Genomic DNA, 19,956 nt, shown 5'->3' on the forward strand with positions numbered 1-19,956 from the left:
CATCAAAAAAAAATTGGTGGCGCTGCTGGAGTTGCTGGAACCAGTGCTGGCGCTGGTGCAGACCCAAGGAGAGCGGAGACACAATGCTCCTCTCTGGGGCCTCACCACCGAGTCCTAATTGCCAACGGCTCCGTACAGGCTTTAAATGGCCTGTTAAAGGAGCCATCAATGTTTTTATTTAAAATCCTGCAACCGCGGGGTCTTTGCCTGCGCTGGCATTGGCCTCGAGGGCTTGCCGACTCCAGTATAGGGATCAGTGTAGGGCACAAAAACAGGGAGAAACACTGCGTTGAGAAGGAGAAGCATTGGAAACTATTCTACAGGGTGGTGACCGTGGCAGAGGACCAGCAAGGGTCCTGATGTTTGGATCTGGAGCTTGGATTGTGAACCAAGAGAACAGGGGGTCTGTGTGGCTGCAGAGGCTGTGACAGTGCTGGAGCCAAATCAGTCGTTCTGACAAACTCTCCTTTGCCTCTCTTTCTCTTATGCAAGGGGCATCAGGCAATATTAATGATGACTCTTTGCTTGCCTTATGGCAGACTAAAGGAAATTTCATGTACAATTACATTTTCTGTTATTTTACATATCAATAAAAGAATCTTGAATATCATGAAGGAAAAGGCACTTTAGCAAATTACCCCAGGTCCCACAGAGAATCTTCCAACATTCAAAGTTCAGATTTATTGTCAGAGTACAGACATAACATCACATACAACCCTGAGATTCTTTTTCCAGCAATCCAGACAGAATTCCTACTTCTTAATAGTGCAAAAAAAATTGTACTCAAGAAAAGATATGTAATCAAAAGAGAAAAATATAAACAAATTAAGAAATGCAAACAAACTGACTGTTCAATACAAAATATTCACTAATAAATAATGACCATTGTCCGAATCCTTAAATGCGTCCCTGATTGAGTCTGATGGTGAAGGGTTAGCAACTGTTCCTGAACCTGGTGGTACGAGTCTTGTGGCATCTTATCTCTTTCCTGGTGGCAGCAGCGAGGACAGAGTAGGTCCTGGGTGGTGTGGATGATCAATGATTGCTGCTGCTCTCCGAAGCCACCTTTTATACAGTTTTTCTCGATGATGGGGGAGAGTTTGCCTGTGATGTACTGGGCTGTGCCCATACCTTTTGCAGGGCTTTCCACTCAGAGGTATTGGTGCCTCCCTTACCAAGCCATGTTACAACGGTCAGCACACTTTAAGGCTTTCAATGCCATATCAAACTGCTGCAAACTCTGACGAAGTAGAGGTGCTGACATGTTTTCTTCACAATAACATTGACTGGATCCTGGAAAGATCCTTTTCCACTGGCATCTTGTCCCAGGAACTAATGGGAAATTAACCAGTTAAGGGTCCAGTGGAAAAAGACAAAAGTCAGCATGATGGTGTCAAATGATGTCAAAATGTGCTGAAGATTGATGGCCTTGACCCCGACTCATATCCCTGGTGTCAGCTGCTGCCAGCGTGCCAATTAAACTAGTGGAAAAAGGACAATTTCCATCCATTTCCACTCCATTCGAAGCGAGACTCTCCAATCCCTGCAGATGAGTTGTGTTCAGTAGAAAAGCAGTCAATATCCCAGCTAAAGATGGCCCAGTAGAAACAGCACAAATAGCTTCCTATCCCGGGACACTGCACAGCCAATTAACTGGGATGCCAGTGGCAAAATGGTTATCCCAGGAATTTAAATTTGCTAACCCTCTCTACCTCTGATTTCCCCAATGATCACTGGATCGTACAGCTCTGGTTTTCCCTTCCTAAAGTCAAAAGTCATCTCTTTTATTTTGCTGACATTGAGTGCAAGGTTGTTGTTAGTACACCATTCAGCCTACTTTATGCTGACTCATTGTCCCCCTTTTTATACAACTCTCTACTGTGGGGTATAGTCAGCAAATTTGTAGATGGTTGATTTTTTGAGTTGTTGTTGTACCAAGCCACGGTGTAATGCAAGGAGACCAGGGGGCTAAGTATGTAGCCCTATGGTAATTCGGTACTGATGGAGATTGTGAAGGAAATATTCTTGCCAATCTGCTCTGATTGGGGTCTGGAGGTGAGGAAATCCAGGATCCATTTACACAATTGGGTATTGAGGCCCAGGTCCTAGAGTTTACTAATCTGTTTTGAGGCAAACTTCTGGAATTTTTTGCCATGGACGGCTGTGGAGGCCAGGTCATTGGGCAAATTTAATGCAAAATTGATAGCTACCTGAATAGTCAGGCTAGCATTAGCTATGGGGAGAAGGCAGTGGAGTGGGGCTGAGTGGGGGAATGGATTAGCTCATGATGGAATGGTGGAGCAGAGTCGATGGGCCGAATGGCCTACTTCTGTTTCAATACCTTATGGTCTTAAGGGATGATGGTGCTGAATGCCCCATTGCTAGGCCAAATCCCAGAATTACCTAAGCATCCACCTTTCCTAAATAGCAATTATTACTCAGGAGTTTCAGTGTAGGAGCCAATCAGCTTGTGCCTCCTACAAAAAACCCCCAACCCATCTTCACCAACCATGTCTATCATGAAATCCAGGTATACAACTTCGTTATTTTAACGTTCATGATAAATGTGAAGTATGGGTGATTTGCTAAAGTTACACATAGGTGAGATATAATCCTGGAGTGCGTAATTTAGTGGACATGCAGCCAGAGTTGTAGACCAGTAATCCAGAAACATGGTTGGTTAGCACAGCAGTAAGCACTATGCCTTAACGGCACCAGCAACCCAGGTTCGAATCCATTGCTGTCTGCAAGAGGTTTGCATGTTTCCCCCTTCCCAGTGTTCCAGTTTCCTCCCACATTCCAATTGGGTGTAATTGAGAAGCGCGAACTCATGGGATGAATGGCCTGTAACGGTGCATTATCTCTAATTTTAAAAACATTAAGTTAAAGTTTCACCTCGGCTGCTGGGAAATTGAAATTCAAGTGTTACAAACCATGTGTAATGAGCAGCAATAGACAATGAACCAGACGGTGTTTAATTTTAAAACACTAATTTTATTTCTAACTCTTAAACTATAGTCTTAACTTTTAAACTATCCTTAACACAAAATCTACTCTGTGTGTGTGTGTGTGTGTGTGTGTGTGTGTGAGTGTGTGTATGGGTGGCAGTATGTGTGTGTGTGTGTGTGTGTGTGTGTATGGGTGGGCTGTGTGTGTAGGTGGGTGGGGTACTGTGTGTGTGTGTGTGTGTGTATGGGTGGGCTGTGTGTGTAGGTGGGTGGGGTACTCTGTGTGTGTGTGTGTGTGTGTGTGTGTGTGTGTGTGTGCATTTCACAGTCTAGGCCAAAACCTAGAAAGTAGCTTCAAAGTTCAGTCTTTCAAATTCAGTGTTGAGGTGTGGGCCTTTGATTTTTTTTTGCCCAGAATTAATGATGAATTGATGGGAAGACTGGAGTTGTGGCTCCCACAGACTCACAAATTCTTCTTGCATTGCCTTTTAAGAAATGTCTATCCACATAAGCTGTGGTCATAACACTCCTGGTCCTTTGCAGGCAAAACTCGAACCTCCACAAAGGAGACCCTGGCACCGGTCTCTCCAAGTGACCTCCACTGTTCGTCACAATCAAAATGAAGCACTTTGCTTCACAAAAAAGACCCTCCTGGCACAGGTCAATCCACTGAAAAGGCCCAGTCATTCACAGAGCATGGTTTGCACTGAATTCCACAGAAAGCCAGGCCAGCAGAGCAGCTTCAAAAAGCTGCCTTCTCTCCAGCCATCAGCATAGTTCCTTGCAAAATCACAATGGCTTTGCAAATGTATCAAATCTGGAAACAGATTGTGACAAATCTTTTCTCAGTTCTTCCAATGTATCAAATTATCGCTGGGCTGTGACTTGTGCTTGTGTGAAATGTTAAATGTTAACTGTGATCCTTCAGTCCTTCCTGTCTATACTATCCCTTACACTGAAAATCCCATTTTATTAAAACGGGAGCTCATAATGCAAGTAACTAATTAATATCAGGGGAAAAAAAGATGACGTAACCATGTAAAGATTGTCATAAAACTCATCTGGTTTCCAAATGGTAGGAGTGAAGGTAGAAAAATGCTGATCATTGGTAGAATGAAGATGGGAGAAGGATGATGATTGACAGGGTGAAGATGAGCAGGATGCCGAGTGATAGAGAGAGCATGAGGGGAAACAGTGGAAAGGAATGAAGATGCAAAGTGATGGACAGACAATCAAAGATCCAAGAAAGATAGGGGAGCAGCAAAAGAGGGTGAAAAAAAGTGAAAGGTGACAATAAAGAGAGGATGTTTACTGATGGTAGACTAAAAAAGGAGAAACAAATAAATTGGGTGCTTGGGGAATAAAGAAGGGAGAATGAAGGAAGGAGTAACAATGGGAATGATGAATACCATTCCTTGGAGGCCATTTGACAGATTGGAATCAATGTGTTCTTTACATCCATTTCTAAGCTTTTATAAATCAAGTGGGTGTGATAAGCATATGGTTGTGACGCAGTGAATGTGAGTGGACCAAGAGCGCACAGCTGCAACAAGTGACATGATGAACAATACATGTCGGAGCCGTCTCTAAAGAAAGCACAGCTCTTTGATCACCACAATATGTGACTTCTAGAATAAACTGATTTATTTCTTACTCACTAGGTTTCAGTCCAGAAGAGAAGGAGCATGGAGATGCCTGTGAGGGTGACAGTGGTGGTCCTTTTGTAATGAAGGTTACTATATATTTTTACGATTCTTTCACATTTTATAGCTATTGAAAATACTGCAGTTTACTGACATTAGTGGAAAAAAATGAATGTGTGATGTTACTGATGTTCTATAGTCACTGCCTGAAGGAATCTTTCTACATCTCTCTAAATCTTCTGAGCCTCCCTCTCTCTTGCTCCACCAGTCTGTAGCTTCTTTCACACTTGCAAGAGGTGCCAATTGGCCTTAAAGTTTCTAGTGTGAAAGGAAAATCTTCTCAATGCTGGGATAGATGGCTTCGACCCCTAGTACAATCCCCAAGCACCTGCAGACGCCGATGTTGCAATCAGGCAAGTGTGAAACGGGCAATTTCATTCTGGGATAGAAATACCCCCACCTGTTTTTGTATGAGTGCAGGGACGTGAAGGAAGAATAGATTAAAATGAAAATATAAATTTTACTGTGGGAAGGTCACAGCGAGAGAGAGGAAATAAATAGGGGACAATTTTTAAACAGCATGGGTATGGTGCTACCACTATGTATATAGATGTATGCATGTACTGTGTGGGCTGGCCTGTCCCCTGAACCTGTGACAATGTGTTGATATGTAATTACACTACTAGGTCACCAGGGGTCATCCCGGTGACCTTGTATATAAAGCATTCCAGAGCTACAGTCTAGCCTTCTAGGTTCGTCTTGCAGAGAGACAAGACCTCGTAGTGTACATATTAGTTTATTAAAGCTGTCTTATACTCGCACTGCTGGTGTGGTTATTGTCAGTACAGACTCCTCTCTCCCAGATATCCCCATAAAGGCTGTTACGCCCAAACCCCTCCCTCAGTACCTGCCTTGGAACCGGGCTAGCTACATGCAAGCTGTGCTGACACTTTAAGGTGATTAAAGCCTGTTAATCACAATTCTCTGTCTGATTGTGGTTGATTGGTAGTATAATTTAATCACCTTAATTTTAGACCGTGAACTAAGTAGTACAGGGGGGATAAATTAGACATTGTCACTAAGGGTGCACTGCCTCAACACATTCATGAGGCGCAACGATGTGCAGAGCGAAGAAGATAAGAGGAAAGTGCTCTTCGCTCAAGTCAGTCACTGGGTTTTCCAAGCAATAAGAGACTTTACTACTTACTCTGAAGAGATGGAGTTTCTGCAGAAGCTGGACTGGGCCCCGACGAGCATCATATACACACGATTCCTCCTGGGCAGCTGAAAACAGCTGAATATATGCAGGCATGGTGACAGCTGGGGCATGCCTGTGACTGCTGGGAAGTCTCTGCAGTGGCCGACCTCGAAGGCCTAATACAGGATGTGTGAATGGGTGGGTTCAGCTCTAACAACATCAGAGATTTCAGGAAAAGGGTGATTGAAGCCTGCAGGAAGTTGTGGACTTGGCTAAATTACTGGAGATGGCACAGCAAAGTCCCGAAGCATTCTTTCCAGGCAACATGGCCACCGCGTGGGGGACATGGGCGCTGCCATATTGGGATGCAGGATCCCACATCGCTGCTGCCATCATTGAGAGCCAGAGGTGCTACCTCTGCAGGCATGGGAAACACCCCGGAAGAGCTGCCCGAGATGCTACATGCTTCGCTTGCAGGAAGAAAGGGTGCTACACGAAAGTTTGTAGGTCCCAACCTGCCCCCAGCAATGCCACATGTGACCGAAAGCCACAGCTATCTTGGACTGCCCCATCTCCAGCTTCACCTTAGATGTCACTTCCGGTGGCTGGGGACAGATCGATGGGGCCCTGGGGACGACAAGCTGGGGCAGCACCACTTCCGGCTCCACTTCTGGTGGCATGGGACAAATCGATGGGGCCCTGGGGACAACAAGCTGGGGTAGCACCACTTCCGGTGACATGGAATAGCAACGTATGTGCAACATGGGGGTGGCCATCTTGGCAAGCATTCCCAAACCAACCTAGTAGTGACTCAGGCAGTGACCAGACGTTCGCTTCCATCATCCATGACCAAGAGAGCCCGCACCAACTGGCCAAAGTCATGATGAGCGTTGAGGTAAACAGCCACCCTCCGAACTGTTTATTTGACACCGGAAGCACTGAGAGCTTCATCCACCCTGGTACTGTACAGCAATACTCCCTCGTGGTGACTCTGACCCAATGTAAGGTCTTCTTGGCCTCCAAATCCCTCTTGGCTGAGATCAGTGGCTGCTGCACCATGACACACACTGTGCAGGGCACCGAGTACAGGAACTTTAAACTGATCATGCCATACCTCTGCGCACCGGTCATACTGGGATTGGACTTCCAATCCCAGCTACAGTGTGTCCACATGTAGTTCAACAGCCCCCACCTGCCCCTCACGGTCTGCAACACCAACCGGCTGACCCCCCTGAACATGACCTGCAGCCTCTCTACTCTCCGGGTCCCTCCACCTCACCCCCAACTGCAAGCCTAGGAGTAGATGTACAGCCCCAGGGATAGAGCCTTCATTAAAGTGGAGGTCAAATGGCTCCAAGCTGAAGGGGTCATAGAACCCAGCACCAGCCCATGGAGAGCCCAAATAGTGGAAGCAAGAGTCTCACCATTCACCTCCCCCTTCATAGTCAACCATTCCAGTCCGTAACATCCCCCAAGCTTTACAGTCAATTGAGCTATCACAGGGGATCTCACCTCGTCGTCACTTGAAGTCAATTCAGCCTGCTCGTCTGAAGATTCCCCCTTTTCACAGTTGTCTTCCATTCCTGCAGCTCCAGGACACATTTTCTTGGTGCTTCTCTTCTTCTTCTTCTTATCAGTGGGAGTACTTTTTGCCTTACACGTTTTAGCTAAGTGGCCGAGTTTCCCACAATAACTACAGGTAGCAAACCGAGCCGGGCACTTCTGTCTGGGATGCCAGCTCTTATCACAGAAGTAGCATTTTTCAGGAGTTCGCACTTTTCTTTCCTTCAGGGTTCCAGCACTCCTGGTTATTTCCTTTTCAGTTTCTAGCATTTCACTGGACTGCATGGAACTTCTCAGTGTTTTGGCTAGACTGACTGCCCGGTCGTAGGTTAAGGGCTCCGTCTCCAGCAGCCTCTGTCGGATGTAACTGGAGTCAATCCCATTGACAAAAGCATCCAGCTTCAAGGCATTGCGTTGTTGTTGCACATTGACTGCCCTGACATCACATTCGTTTGCCAGTGAGTCGAGGGCCAGTGCATAGGCAGCATCACTTTCCCTGGGTTTCTGGTGTCTAGTCAGCAACTGGTGTCGAGCAAGCACCACGTTCCGTGGCGCTGCATAGTAAACAGTCAGACGTTCCCAGGGTATAACCAAAGTGGTATCTCCTTGCATTAAGGCAAAAGGGACCTCACCCAGCAGTGAGTTCAGGTGGCCCCACTGTATCGCCTCATCAACCACGTTGTTTCGAGCCATGTAGTAATCGAAACAAGCAATCCAGTGGTTAAAAATTCCTCTGGCCCTCAGGGCAGACGGGTCGATTATCAGCCGCTCTGGCTTGAGTGCTGCATCCATTTCTGCTAATAATATTGAAGTGCCAGTTGATGAAGTAGACAAAGACGATGTGGTCAAACAATAATCATGGCTTTTATTAACAGAAACTCATGGTACAATAATGAGAGACAATAGGTGCATATACAGTTATATCCAAGGGGAGTGTCCTTAACAGTAGAGATAATGCACAGTCAATGTTAGTACAGCAAGGCTCACCAGAGGGGGAGACAGGCAGCTTGGCAGACATTCACCACAGACCCTGAGGGAGGTTAGTGAACAAATAGTGGGTGCGTTGATGGAAATATTTAAAATGTCACTGGCCATGGGGGAAGTGCAAAAGGACTGGAGGGTGGCTCATGTTGTTCCACTGTTCAAAAAAGGATCCAAAAGTAAACCTGGTAATTATAGGCCTGTAAATCTGCCATTGGTGGTGGATCAATTAATGGAAAGTGTTCTTAGAGATGGTGTATAGAACTATTTGGGAAGACAGGGATTGATTCAGAGTAGTCAGTATGGGTTTATACCTGGTAGATCATGTCTAACAAATCTTAGAGAGTTTTTTGAGGTGGTTACTAAAATGGTTGATGAGGAAAAGGCAATGGATGTTGTCTATTTGGACTCTAGTAAGTCTTTTGATAAGGTTCCCCATAAGAGGTTAGTAAAGAACATGGAAGCATTAGGTATTAATGATGAAGTAGTGAAATGGATTCAGCAATGGTTGGATGGGAGATGCCAGAGAATAGTGGTGGAAAATTGTTTGTCGAATTGTAGTCCAGTGACGAGTGGAATGCCTCAGGGATCGGTACTGGTCCATTGTTGTTTGTCATATATATTAATGATCTAGATGATAGGGTGGCAAAGTGGATTTGCAGATCCACTAAATTTGCAGATGATACAAAGTTTGGCATTGTTTTGAACAGTGAGGAAGATTATCAAAGCTTACAGGGTGATATAGGACAGTTAGAAGAGTGGGCTGAAAGATGTCAGATGGAGTTTAATACTGATAAATGTGAGGTGCTACATTTTGGTAGGACATCAAAATAGGAAATACATATTAAATGGTAGAAAATTGAGGAGGGCAGTGGAACAAAGGGATATGGGACTCATGGCACATGAGTCTGAAAGTTGAATCATATGGATCGAGTGGTGAAGAAGGCATTTAGTATGTTGGCTTTCATAAATCAGAGTATAGAGTGCAGGAGTTGGGATGTGGTGTTGAAGTTGTATAACGCATTGGTGAGGCCAAATTTGGAATATTGTGTGCAGTTTTTGGTTGCCAAATTACAGGAAGGAAGGATATAAACAGTATAGAGAGAGTGCAGAGGAGGTTTACGAGAATGTTGCCGGGGTTTCAGGGTTTGAATTACAGGAAAAAGTTGAGCAGCTGGGACTTTATTCCCGGAGCATAGAAGATTTTTTTTTTAAATTTTTTATTTTTCACACCATAAATCACAATAGCCATGATATACACTTTTTCATTTTCACACATTTACAGTGACTTTTTCTCCCCCCACCCCCTCCTCCCAAGCCACCCCCCCACCCCCCCCCCCCTCATCCATTTTAGGTATACAATCTAGGTTGCATTAATTCAGTCAGACAATGTTGTCATTCAACAAAAATACACCAGAAATTCTACAGAGTCCATTCTTTTCTTTCCTTCTCCTTCCATCAACTTAGGTAATGTTTGTCCCCGGTAGGTTTTCGCTATTGTATTTAATGTAAGGCTCCCATACTTGTTCGAATATTTCAATATTATTTCTTAAACTATATGTTATTTTTTCTAATGGAATACATTTATTCATTTCTATATACCATTGTTGTATTTTCAAATTATCTTCCAATTTCCAGGTTGACATAATACATTTTTTTGCTACGGCTAGGGCTATCTTAACAAATCTTTTTTGTGCATCCTCCAAGTCAATTCCAAATTCTTTATTTTTTATGTTACTTAGGAGAAAGATCTCTGGATTCTTTGGTATATTGTTTTCTGTTATTTTATTTAATATCTGATTGAGATCATCCCAAAATTTTTCTACTCTCTCACATGTCCAGATTGCATGAATTGTTGTTCCCCTTTCTTTTATACATCGAAAACATCTATCAGATACTGTTGGGTCCCATTTATTTAACTTTTGCGGTGTAATGTATAGTCTGTGTAACCAATTATATTGTATCATACGTAACCTCGTATTTATTGTATTTCTCATCATTCCAGAACATAATTTCTCCCATGTTTCCTTTTTTATCTTTATATTTAAATCTTGTTCCCATTTTTGTTTAGTTTTACCATTTGTTTCCTTATTCTCCTTTTCTTGCAGTTTAATATACATATTTGTTATAAATCTTTTGATTAACATTGTATCTGTAATCACATATTCAAGGTTACTTCCCTCTGGTAAACTCAAATTGCTTCCTAATTTCTCTTTCAAGTAGGATCTCAGTTGGTAATATGCCAGCGCTGTATCTCCAGTTATATTGTACTTATCTCTCATTTGTTCAAAGGATAAGAATCTACTTCCTGAAAAACAATTTTCTATTCTTTTAATCCCTTTTTTTTCCCATTTTCTAAAGGAAAGGTTGTCTATTGTAAAAGGGAGTAGCTTATTTTGCGTCAATATTAGTTTTGGTAATTGATAATTTGTTTTATTTCTTTCTACATTAATCTTTTTCCAAATATTAAGGAGATGGTGTAATACTGGAGAAGTTCTATGTTGTACCAATTTTTCGTCCCATTTATATAATATGTGTTCAGGTATCTTTTCCCCTATTTTATCTAATTCTAATCTCGTCCAGTCTGGTTTTTCCCTTGTTTGATAAAAATCTGATAGGTATCTTAATTGTGCGGCTCTATAATAATTTTTGAAGTTTGGCAATTGTAAGCCTCCTTGTTTATACCATTCTGTTAATTTATCTAGTGCTATCCTCGGTTTCCCAAGGAAGGAGTTTTTAAAGTAAAAAAAAATTAAAGGCTTTTTTGTGTTCAGATGGACCAAGATTGTACAAGGTTTTTGTACAAAAATAATTTGACAGGTAAGCTAAGTGTATGCCAAGTAATTAGGAAGGGAAACAATACAATGGATTTTATTGCAAGACGATTTGTGTACAACAGTGAATATATTTTACAGCAATTACATAGGACAACTGGTAAGACAGTATTTGAAATATGGTTATAAAAATTCCCTTTCACTTCCTCTACATTCCATCTCCAGTGATATTATCCCTTTCCTCTCACTCTTTACATTTGACATCACCTTTTTGCACAACTGCCAGAATGGATGTTAACTTTTTTAACCCAGCACAAAAACAGGCCCTTCCGCCAAATTTGCCTCTGCTGACTAAAATGTCCCACCCACACCAGTCCCACCTACGTGTGTTTAGCCTATATTCCTCTTAACCTATCCTGTCCATGTATTTGTCCAATTTATACCAAAACATTGCAGTAGTACCTGCCTCAACCACTTCCTCTGGCAGCCTGTTCCACACACTTACCACCCTCTTTGTAAAAATAGTTACCCCTCGGGTTCCAGTTAAAGTTCCCCGTACCCCCCCCCCCCCCCCCCCGCCTTAAACCTATGTCCTCTGGTTACCAATTTCCCTACATTGGGCAAAAAGATCTATTCCTTTCATGATTTTATGTTTCTCCATGAGATTACCTTTCATTTTCCTACAATGAAGGAATAAAGCCCTAGCCTCTAACCCTCTCCTTGCAGCTCAGGCCTTCTAGTCTTGACATTATCCTCGTATATCTTCTCTGAACCTTCTCCAGTTTAACCTCTTTCCTACAGCACGGTGATGAAAACTGAACACAATGCTCCAAATGGGGCCTCACCAATGTCTTATCCAATTGCAACATGATCTGTCCACTTCTATAAGCAATATTCAGTTTCAATGTTCTATGAACCTGTACATTTAGAACCTATTGCTCCCCAACTCTCCCAAGATCCCTACCATTCACTATGTAGGTCTTAGACCTCGAAAATGCAACAGCTCACATTTTTACACATTAAATTCAATCTACAATTTCTCTGCCCACCTGTCCAAATGATCAAGATTCTGCTTCTATCTCTGGTAGCTCTTTACTGTTTACAATACCAGACACTTTAATGTCATTCACAAACTTGCTAATCATGCCATAAATGTTTTAATCTAAATCTTTGATATAGATGACAAACAACAATGGGCCTTACCACCCCACCAGCCTCCACATCCAACATCCTCCACCATTTCTGCAACTTATTACGTGATTATACCACCAGACCCATCTTCTGCTCTCTGCATTCTGCAGGGACCACTGTGACTCCCCTGTCCACTCCTCTTCCCATCAATAGCCCCCTGGACAACTAACCCTGTGACCGCAGGAAACTCGCACCTCCTCCCTCACCACAATTTGGGATCCCAAAGAGTCCTTCCAAGTGAATGAACACTTTGCTTGTGAATCTGCAGAGTCATTTACTGCATCTGGTACTCCCATTGTGGTCTTCTCTATATCGGAGAGACTGGAGGCAGACTAGGAGTTGGCTTTGTTAAGCACCTTACTTCAATAACAGGGATTTCCCAGTGCCAACCCATTTCAATTCCCTGCCCCATTCCCATGCTAACAGGTCTGTCCATGGTCTCATGTACTGCCAGACTGAGATCATCCACAAATTGGAGGAACAAAAGTTCATATTCTGACTGGACACCCTCCAACTGGATGGTATTAACATCAATTTCTCTGGTTTCCATTAGCCTCCCCCCTCCCCATTCCCCTATCTCTATTTCTCCTTTCTTCTAGCTCTGTCTCTCTTTCCCCTTTCTCTCCGTCTCCTTTACTGCACCTCTGCATTCACAACTCACCCTCCCCCATTTAATTCTCACCTTTCCTCTTTTGTTCTTATCCAGATCTTTTGTTTGTTGCTCTTCCCCTTGCCCTTTCTTCCCAGCCTTTTTATTCAGGAATCTGCCTGCCTTTTGCTTATACCTCAGGCCTGAAACATAAGTTATCTACCTTTACCTCCGATTGATGTTGTGTGACCTGCTGAGTTCCTCCAGCAGTCTTGTGTTTTTACTACAACCACAGCAGCTGCAGACTGTCATGTTTCATTAGATCAGTGGTTCTCAACCTTTTTCTTCCCACTCACATACCACTAAGTATTCCCCATGCCATAGGTACTCTGTGATTATTAAGGGATTGTTTAAGGTTGTACGTGGGTGGAAAGAAAAAAGTTTGAAAACCACTGTTTTAATCGTACCTAATTGACTCGTTATGTGCATGGTTTCATTACTCCAAAGGAAATGGGCCAATGACAATTTCTCTCAAGCAAAATATTTCAGTGACAACTGGGTCTAGAGCAGTGGTTCTCAACCTTCCCTTCCCACTCACATACCACCTTAAGCAATCCCTTACTAATCACTGAGCATCCATGGCATAAGGAATATTTAAAGCAGTACGTGAGTGGAAAGAAAAAGGTTGAGAACCACTGCATTAGATAAATATTTAGTTCCAAACTTATCAAGTAACTTTTGCAGAAATAGTTCCAACCTCTTTTAATTATGGTTTTATTTTTACACAGAATCCTTCAGATAATCGGTGGTATTTGATTGGAATTGTTTCTTGGGGAGAAGGATGTGACAGAGATGGGAAATATGGATTTTACACTCATGTATTCAGGTTAAAGAACTGGTTGAAGAAAAGCATGATAAACTTTTTTTACCATCGGTAGAGGCAAGGTTTCACTTTGCAGAGTGTTTGACCATTGTCGGAGTTCACTAAGAAAATTAAGAATGGTTTTGAATAAACAAATCAGTCATTGTTTGAATTGGTTTTTGATGTGCATGAAATGTAAAATAACAATCAAAATGTATTGATTTGTCTTCTATTCATTGTTTTCCCATTTATATGATCCCTTCTGTTTGTAATGTAATGTTCTGTTTACACTTCAATCAATGATTCTTGCTTTTAAAACCCATTATTGATATCATTCAATCAAGTTCACTTTCATATTTCTGTGTGATTAAAACCAAGAGTTTCACCAATGAGATATTTTATTGTGCACAGTGAATTGGAGGTCACTTTTTTCATTATTGATCTGCTGGTCCATAAAGAAATTTACTTAATTACACTACACACAAAAAAGTGAAACCCGTATACACACATCAAGTTTGCCAATTTGTGACAGACATTGTATTTGTTAAAATTCACAAATTCGGTTACTCCATTAGCCCAAAATTTCTTCAAACTATATACAACTTCAAAAGAAGTCCACTGGAAGCATTGTTTCCAAAAATCACTGCTTTGTTTTACAATTTCAGTGTTTTGTAATTCCTTCAAAGAAATAAATACATAGCTGGATTTCTAGTGTTCATGAGCCCACCCTATTCCCCCAAAATTCATTGGTGTCAGCTATAAAGGTACTCAACTTCTGAGTCAACCATAACATTTGAGCAATTTAATGGACCATCCAGACTTTCTCCTCTCTGGATGATCTCCCATTGCCAGTCTCAGTTCACAAACACCCTGCCTTACTCATTCTTAGGATAAAAGTCCACCCTTCTAGATGTTTCATCCTGTTCTTTCCCAGGATCTATTTTCTTCCTTACCCAACTTTTCCCTTGTTTCGTCTCACCTACATCCATGACTCTTGCATTATCCTGTGGTGAACCACACCACTCCATTATCAAACCAGTGTCTGTCATTGCGGGCTCCCACAGGATCAGGAGTTCCTTGTGGTCGGGAGCACAAAGAACTCAGGGAGGCACATGACTTCAGAGGTTGAGTGATTGTGATAGCACGCCAACTGTAATTATGTAAACTCCTGTGAAGATTCCATTAAACAGTTCTGTTCAGCTCACAGACAACTCTTGTGCTTTATTCACTGCACCACTCACTACAATCCATCATTTTAAGTGATAGGTCTCTCAACTTAACCAATCCCACTTTATGTATATTTTCTGCCAGGGTCCCCTGATCTCCCCCTTTTTAAACTGACAATGTGTTCTTCCATTGAAAACTGACTCCATTCATTCCCTTAAATGATTGATGTAGAAACCAAATAGATCAATTAATTGAGGCATCTTCTAGAACATTTCAGCCCCACCCAATTTCCCTGGATCACTGGGATCTCTTCTGGAGATGGTCTGACCCCTTCAAAAAGGACAGGCAACACCTGAACTGGAGGGGGACTAATATCCTGGTGGGCAGGTTTGCTAGAGCTGTTGGAGAGGGTTTAAACTGGTTTGGCAGGGGTGGGTGGGAATCAGAACATGAGTGCAGAGATTAAGGTAGAAGGGATCCAGGGTGATAGGGTCCAGTTACAGCTGGAAATAGAAAAAGTATGTCAGAAGGAAAATGTCAAAATAATTATGGGGAATTTTAATATGAAAGGAGATTGAGAAGATCAGGAAGATTCTGCATCTTGGGAGAGAGAGTTTGTAGAATGGTTATGGGATGGCTTTTTGGAGCAGCTTGTTGATAAGCCCACCAGAGGATCGGAGGTTTTGAATGGGGTGATGTGTAATGAACCTGAGGTGATTAGGGAATTAAAGGTAATGGAACCTTTGGCCAGTTGTGATCATAACATGATCGAGTTCAGTTTCAAAATTGTAAAGGAGAAGCTGATATCAGGTGTGTCAATACTTCAGTGGAACAAAGGGAATTAGTGAGATGAGAGAGGAACTGGCCCAAGTTGACTGGAAAAGTAAGCTGGATGGGGGACGGCAGAGCAGAATTGAATTATATTTCTACAAGAAATAAAGAAAGTGCAGAATTCCCAAAAAAAATGAATGAAAAAATGGCACAAATGTGGCTGCAAGAGAAGTTAAGGCTAAAATAAAAGCAAAAGTGAGGGCACACAAGGAAGCAAAAATTAATGGGAAAACAGAGGACTGTGAAACTTTAAAAAAACTTACAGAAAGAGACAAAGAAAGTCATTAGGAAAGAAAAGGAATTATGAAAGGAAGTTGGCAAATAACATACAAAAGTATACTAAGAGTTTTTTTTCAAATGTATAAAGAGTAAAAGAGAGACACGGGTAGATATTGGACCAATTGAAAATGATGCTGGAGAAATTATAATGGGTAACAGAGATGGCAGAGGAACTAAATAAGAATTTTGCATCTGTCTTCACTGAGGAAAACAAAAGCAATTTACCTGATAGTCAGAGATCTCGGGGAATAGAATTAAGTACAGTCAAGTTTACTAGAGAGATATCGCTTAATAAACTGATTGGACTAAAGATAGACAGGTCTCCCAGACCAGATGAGATGCACCCACAGGTTCTGAAGAAGGTGGCTTTAGAGATTGTGGAGGCATTGGAAATGTCATGGTTCCGGAGGATTTAAAGGTCGCAAATGTAGTTCTGCTGTTTAAGAAAGGAGGGAGGCAGAAAAAAGGAAATGATAGGCTTATTAGTCTGATGTCAGTAGTTGAAAAGTTATTGAAGTCGATCCTCAAGGATGAAGTTATGAAATACCGAGGTGCATGACATGATAGGTCCAAGCCAGCAGGGTTTCATGAAGGGAAAATCCTGCCTGACCAATCTATTGGAATCTTTTGAGGAAATCTCAGGTAGGGTGGACAAGGGAGAGGCTGTGGAGGTTTTGATTTTCAAAAGGCCTTCGATAAGGTGCCATATAAAAGGCTGCTTAATAAGATGAGAGCCCATGGAATTACAGGAAAGATATTAGATTGGGTGGAGCATTGGCTAAAAGGCAGAAAACAAAGGGTGGAAATAAAGGAGTCCTGTTCTGGTTTGTTGCCAGTTACTAGTGGTGTTCCACAGGGGTCGGTGTTGGGGTCACTTATTTTTACAATGTATATTGATGATTTAGATTATGGATTAAATAGGATTGTGGCTAAATTTGTAAATGTCACCAAGAGAGGTGGTGAAGTAGGAAGTGTTGAAGAAACCAAAAGATTTCAGAAAGACTTGGAGAGTGAGCAAAGAAACAGCAGATGAGATACAATGTTGAGATATATATGGTTGTGCATTTTGGAAAGAAAATAAACAGGAAGATTATTATTTGGATGGGGAGAAAATTCAAAATTCAGAAGTGCAAAGGGACTTTGGGGGTTCTCGTGCAGGAAAATCTAAAGGTGAACCACCAAGTTGGATTGGAGGTAAAGAAAGTGAATGTTATGTTGGCATTAATTTCAAGAGGAATAGTGTATCAGAGTAAAGAGGTGTTGATGAGGCTCCATGGGGCACTGGTGAGACCTCATCTGGAGAACTGTGTGCAGTTTTGGTCCCTTTATCTTAGAAGGGATGTAATGATGTTGGAGAGAGTCCAGAGAAGATTTACCAGGATGATTTGTGGAATGCAAGGGCTAATATATGAAGAGCGTTTAGTGGCTCTTGGACTGTATTCATTGGAGTAAAGATTGAGAGGGGATCTCATAGAAACATTTCAAATGCTGAAAGGACTGGACAGGGTAGATGAGACCCAGGGGGTCGTGGATTTGTGGAATTCATTGCCACATACAGCTGTGGCATTGGGGGAGTTTAAGAAGGGAGATTGATAGGTTTCTAATTAGTCAGGGTATCAAGGGATAAGGGGAAAATGCTGAAATTTGGAACTAGATGCAAGAACAGTTTAGCTCATTGCATTTGCGCAGACTCAATGGGCCTATATTTTCTGTTTCCTTGTGCATTTATAAGAGATTCATTCATGCTACTCAATATTTTCACCAATTCAGGTGTCATCAGCTTCCCTGGAAAATTCTTTCTATACCCTCAAAATTCCTCTCCATTTCTTCCCCTTGACTTTATCCACTGTACCTGTAAGAGTGCATTTAATGTTCCACATTGTCTTAAGTTTTTTTATGCACTTTGACGATGATAGGGAGCATTTTTAACAGTTCCATTTGATTTTTCATTGGTATAAAAAAGTGATAAAATGGCTGTCCACATGACAAAATGGTCATTCAGTTCAGGATTTTCAACTGTTTTGAAAACATGCAAAACCTCAAGGTTATGTTAATTATTTTCCATACAGGTGCCATGTTGAAAGTAATAGAAGATAAGATTTATTTATACAAGAGCTAATAATCTTTTTTACTCAACAAAATTTCTTTATCTAATTGGAACTCTAGTTTTGAGTGAGATAGTGCAAGAAGGGGGCGGGGAAAGAGAAAACATACAGGTTCCCATTATTATAAAATTGATAAATAATAGAATACAGAAATAGTCTTTATAACTAGTATTTAATCACAATTTGTATTTAAAATCCAATAGTTTTGTTGAACCTGGATTGCACGTACAGTGCCTCTTAGCTGCGAGTACCTCATTGCTTAATCAAAAAGAACAAGGAAAAAATTTGAATTGTTACTGAATACACTTCTCCCCAGCCATTCATTGCAAAGATTCTACCCTAGCCTCAGTTTGTAATTATTGCTTCTGGTTTTACGTTTGAGCTCATCCTAATCTTCACTCAACAATTCCTCACCACTTCCTTGACAATGGTCTCCCCCCCCCACAGAACTCTCCTCACAACCATAATAGGATTCTTAGCATTTTAGCCCATCCCATTAAACAGACCATGTGCCACCACTACATGGCATTTTTCACCATCCTCTTCAGCTGGACACCTGGATTCATTGAATGAAGTGTAAGATTTTTCTCTCTTTCCCCTTGCTCTTTTTGTAAAGCAACAAGCACTTTGTGGGTAGCAGTTAGCACAACACTGTTATAACACTAGCAACCAGGGTTTGAATTCCACATCTATATGCTCTCCCTATGTCTGTGTGGGTTTCTTCTCCCTGTTCAAAATGTACCAAGGGTTATAGGTCAATTATAAGCAGCACAGGCTTGTGGGCCAGAAGGGCCTACTACTGCACTCTGTTTATACAGTGTAGCGGGCACACAGCGCGGTATTGCGAACCGCCACTGTCAGTTCACAGGCTTACTTGACACATTGTGGGCTCGCAGTGCTGGGCGTCAAAGTACAGTGAGTCAATCAGATGAAGCCCCTACTAAAGGGGCAAGGCGCTAATGGCTCATAGCTTTAACCTGCTGGTCCTCAGGACCAGCAGCTGTTCACTAATGAGCTCATTAACAGGCAGGGAATAAAAGGTCTGTGCATGTCTGCAATAAACCAGTCCTGAGTTGACTACCTTTGTGTGTATTTGCCTTTATTTAGTAGCATCTACCATAGTAGTTGCTACAAATTGGTGACCCCGAAGTTAAGATTCAACAAATTTGGATCCTTATGGAAAAGGAAGAAGTTTCAACAGCAACAACAACTGCCGGTGACGTCATGACAGTTAATACAGTTTAGCTTCATTTGCCTCCTTTCTGGACACATCAGCCTTGAATTTGGTTTCTTCAAGCTGAAACCCAGTTTCGTCTTTGGGTTATAATGGTGGAAGAGACAAAATTTTGGCATGTCGTGAGTACATTGGACATGGCCACTGCATCACAAGTAAGTGAATTTATTGCTCATCCTCTGGCAGAAGACCAGTACACCAGGTTCTGCCAGTTTCTTCTTGACACATTGGAATTTACTAGGCATGAGCGTGCCATGTGTCTGTTGAAGATGGAAAGCCTAGGTGACAAGAATCCATCAGACCTGATGAATGAGATGCTGGGATTGTCAGATGGTCATTCCCATTGTCTGCTTTTCAAAACTTTATTTCTATCAAAACTTTCAGCTCATGTTGCCATACCCATTGGTAACATGGATTTCTGTCGTCCCCATGATGTGGCTCAAGTGGCTGACAGAGTCTATTGTACTTCTTACACAAGGGTCTACCTGAATACATCCAGGTTGTGCAGCAGAAGCATCTCCTACATCCTACCAGCCTCTAATCCAAGAAAGAGGAACATGCTGATGTACATCAAGAGTGGTGTTTTTACCA

The 19,956-nt window shown here is 42.0% G+C and overlaps 1 protein-coding gene across 1 annotated transcript in view; it reads left to right on the plus strand.

The window, feature by feature from the left end:
* f2 (coagulation factor II (thrombin)) overlaps positions 1 to 14,960 on the plus strand; it is a 107,720-nt gene extending 92,760 nt beyond the window's left edge. The window contains exons 13-14 of the mRNA XM_069895864.1: positions 4,610 to 4,680; positions 13,676 to 14,960. Of these exons, the coding sequence (XP_069751965.1) occupies positions 4,610 to 4,680; positions 13,676 to 13,825 (221 nt within the window). The 3' untranslated portion in view covers positions 13,826 to 14,960. The remainder of the gene's footprint in view (positions 1 to 4,609; positions 4,681 to 13,675) is intronic.
* Positions 14,961 to 19,956: the final 4,996 nt, after the last annotated feature.

Source organism: Narcine bancroftii, chromosome 1 (assembly GCF_036971445.1).
Source record: "Narcine bancroftii isolate sNarBan1 chromosome 1, sNarBan1.hap1, whole genome shotgun sequence".
In the NCBI taxonomy this organism is placed as follows: domain Eukaryota; kingdom Metazoa; phylum Chordata; class Chondrichthyes; order Torpediniformes; family Narcinidae; genus Narcine; species Narcine bancroftii.